The 3,307-nt window shown below is 37.8% G+C and overlaps 1 protein-coding gene across 1 annotated transcript; it reads right to left on the bottom strand.

The window, feature by feature from the left end:
- Positions 1–875: 875 nt before the first annotated feature.
- LOC113285567 (pathogen-related protein-like) lies at positions 876–2,698 on the bottom strand. Its single transcript, XM_026534408.1, has 3 exons — positions 2,486–2,698; positions 2,159–2,291; positions 876–1,322 (listed from the first exon to the last, which is right to left on the bottom strand). The coding sequence occupies exons 1-3, from the start codon at positions 2,630–2,632 to the stop codon at positions 1,012–1,014; spliced, it is 591 nt and encodes a 196-aa protein (XP_026390193.1). The 5' UTR covers positions 2,633–2,698; the 3' UTR covers positions 876–1,011.
- Between the last annotated feature and the right edge of the window lie 609 nt (positions 2,699–3,307).

Raw genomic sequence — 3,307 nt, 5'->3', positions numbered from 1 at the left:
CACTGACTATGGCATACTCTTTAGAAAAGGATTGGTGGAAGTTAATGGTTATAGTGATGCTGATTGGGCTGGTTCTCCAGATACCAAAAGAAGCACTGGTGGCTATTGTATCTTTTTTGGATCCAATCCTATTTCCTGGTCTAGCAAGAGACAAGCCACTGTAGCTCGTTCTAGTACTGAGGCAGAGTATAAATCACTTGCAAATTCAGCTGCAGAGGTTGTTTCGGTTTGTCAGCTTCTAAAGGATCTACATTTATTTCTGCAACTCACTCCAACGATTCAGTGTGACAACATCAGTGCAATCTCTCTTTCTTCCAATCTTGTGTTTCACAGTCGCATGAAGCATTTAGCAGTGGATTTTCACTTTGTTAGAGAGCTCATTCATTCCAAGTCATTGCAGGTGCACTATATTTCTACATTGGATCAAGTTGCAGATGTGTTTACTAAAGGATTATCCAGTTCTAGGTTTCAATTTTTCAGGGACAAGTTGAAGGTTCATCATTCTGCGCACCTCAACTTGAAGGGGGCTAATAGTCAGGCTGTCACATAATGCCACATGTCTTCTACTGGTTCATCTCTATTGATCACAGTTGTTCCAGCTCATCTATGACACGTGATCCTCTCTTACTTGCTCTCTCTGTTATACTTAGACATGTTGTCTGTTTTGGTTTACTGTGTATGACTATAAACGCTTTTCTTTAAGTCTTGTGTCTGTAACTTTTCATTCACAGACTTTGTCTGTTATTTTCTTTTGTAAGAATCATTCTTCTGTTAATGAGTTCTTGATTCATCAAGATTATTAGTCTATTATGTTGTACCAGTGTACCATTTTCAGGCCGAGACAAACCGGTATCTGATATTAACTACATTGGTTGCAATTTAGTGCTTTTGGCTCTGCAAGTCACGTGCATAAAACATAATAATACCCCTTGGTACTCGGTAGGTTTGCAAACGATTTGAAAGACAGATCATTGTCTGCGACCACTTTCATTCAATATTAAAGTAGTTCGGTTAATTCATTACCTTGAGAACGCCCAATCCATAAAACTCGACTTTGTGGCCAGTGGGAGCATGACCTTTGAAAGGTCCTTCCATGTAACCCCAGTGTCTGAACTTAAAAGCAATTAGAGGTGGCCCTGAGTAGACCTTAATAACTTCCCAAGCAAAACCACGAGGAAATGCTGATCTAAATATGTCATGAAAAGATTCAAAGCTCTCTTCATCGGCTTTGTAGTATTGAAATTCCTCGGGCAAAGATGTTTTCAGCAAAGCGTTGTAACTCCCTAATTTCAGGACCTCTTCTCCTGATAATCCCTCTCTTCATACATAACAGAAGAATGTTTTCTATATGTCAACTACTGGAGGTACTTAATTACTTCCGGTATTGCACTGGTCTGTTAAAACATCATTCCCACCGCGGGGAGCGCCGACCGTTGAAAAACGATACACCGTTGATTGCATAACATGTTATACATTCTTTTTTTGTTGGAATATTATTTCTGAGACATATACATCATTTTAATTGTACCTAGAAGGATAAACATTTCCGAACTTTTCCGTAAAAACTTTAAATTTGATATTGTTGTTTGTACTTACTGTGTAGATCTCTTTAAAATCTTTTTAACAAGATAAAACTTGTGAAATTCAAAGACATAGATTTTTAGATATGTGATATTCTAGTTTGTTTGCCAACTATACCCTTGAAAAAATAGGATACATAAAAAGTTATAGTAATTAGATTAAAAGGGAGAGACATTTTTGGTTTTTTACGAAAATGTCTTATACTTATTTGCCCTCCATCTTCGGTTTACGAAAATGTTTAATACCTACTTTCCCTTCCTCGTTATTAATAAAAATGTTTATAGGAAAGAAAAGGTTAAAATATGGGAGGGGTATTTTCAGTTTCTGATAGTAACTATTTGCAAAAAAATTTTACCGAATTATACGGCTTCTTTAGTTTGCGTTTTATAAAAAAAGTGGTCATAAAAGTGAATCTCTCCCTTCACCCCTTCAGGCCCTTCAGTCGGTCGGTCCAATAAAGATAGGTAGCAAACACACACACCCGATCGAACTGGTACCAGTGTAGTACCAACCTCCCAAGTAACAGCTAGTACAGTATAAAAATGAAAATTAAAATGAAAGATGTAGGTGTTGTTACCATTAACAAATAACTTGAATTTTTCTGGGTTGATAGTTTTAAAGTCCTGTAGCCGAGTTTTGTGAGAAAGCTCCATTTCCCATGTTTTAATGGCGTTATGTACGGTTTCCTCTAAAGATCCCTCTGGCCAAACCTGAGCACATAATTAGTATATAAACATCATTGATATTAATGCATATAGGGGGTGAATTGGAAAAAAAGCTATACGAAATTTATAGCTTGATGATCTATCAATCGATATGACACAGATGATTCTTTTTTTTTTAACAGTACACTTAGAATTCTATAGATGCAGACACAGATAATAGGTAATGTGCATATATATACCTTTGAATGCCCTTGATGGAAGAGTTCATTAACGAGGTCGTAGATAGGAGGACCCCCATGCCTCCAGTGTACATCTTTATGCTCATCTCCATACATATAAGATCTGTACTTATCTCCCTGGCGGTGATCATGATCAGTAGAACCCATATATGATGTGGTGGTGGTGTTACTATAAAGAGAGATGATTTGATGAATAAGAGTTTTGGAAGGAGTATCAATATATATACGCACATATACAAAGTATTCAGTGTTAAACAGATGGTGCGTCTAGTATTTTATACGCACATATCAGTTTTTGTAAACAGATGAGGTGTCTAGTATTTTAGAGCACTGATGTCCCGCATCGTTTTACGAGTAGCTATCCGGTTCAAGCGGCTTCTTTGCCGTTAGATCATGCTAAAACCCAGATCTAACAGTCTTGAACCCTTTAGAAAAAATGGTGCGTCCTTTCCTGAATGTGGTGGGTCATTTTCTAAATATGAATCCAACCGTTGATTTAATAATCTAACGGTAAAGAAGTCCGCTTGAGCCGGATAGCTACCCGCAAAACGGTGTGGGATATCATTTGTCAGTATTTTAACGAACAGGGGGTTAGTCCTCGAGTGTTTTGTGGGGAGTTGAGTGTAGTTGGGTTTTACCCGTTAGTCGTGAGGGAGTTCTAGGGAGTCTCTCAAAATCTCCGTTAGTCGTGATGGAGTTCTAGGTCTTCTAAACTCCCTACAAAACACCTGTTAGTCGTGGGGGAGTTTGAAAAAAAACTCTTGAACTCCCTGTTAGTGGTAAAACCCTAGAATGCTAGGGAGTTGATTTTTTTGGGGAGTT

The sequence above is a fragment of the Papaver somniferum genome, chromosome 6 (assembly GCF_003573695.1).
Source record: "Papaver somniferum cultivar HN1 chromosome 6, ASM357369v1, whole genome shotgun sequence".
In the NCBI taxonomy this organism is placed as follows: Eukaryota; Viridiplantae; Streptophyta; class Magnoliopsida; order Ranunculales; family Papaveraceae; genus Papaver; species Papaver somniferum.
The sequence above is the reverse complement of the archived record's forward strand: the minus strand, read 5'-3'. Positions and strand labels throughout refer to the sequence as shown.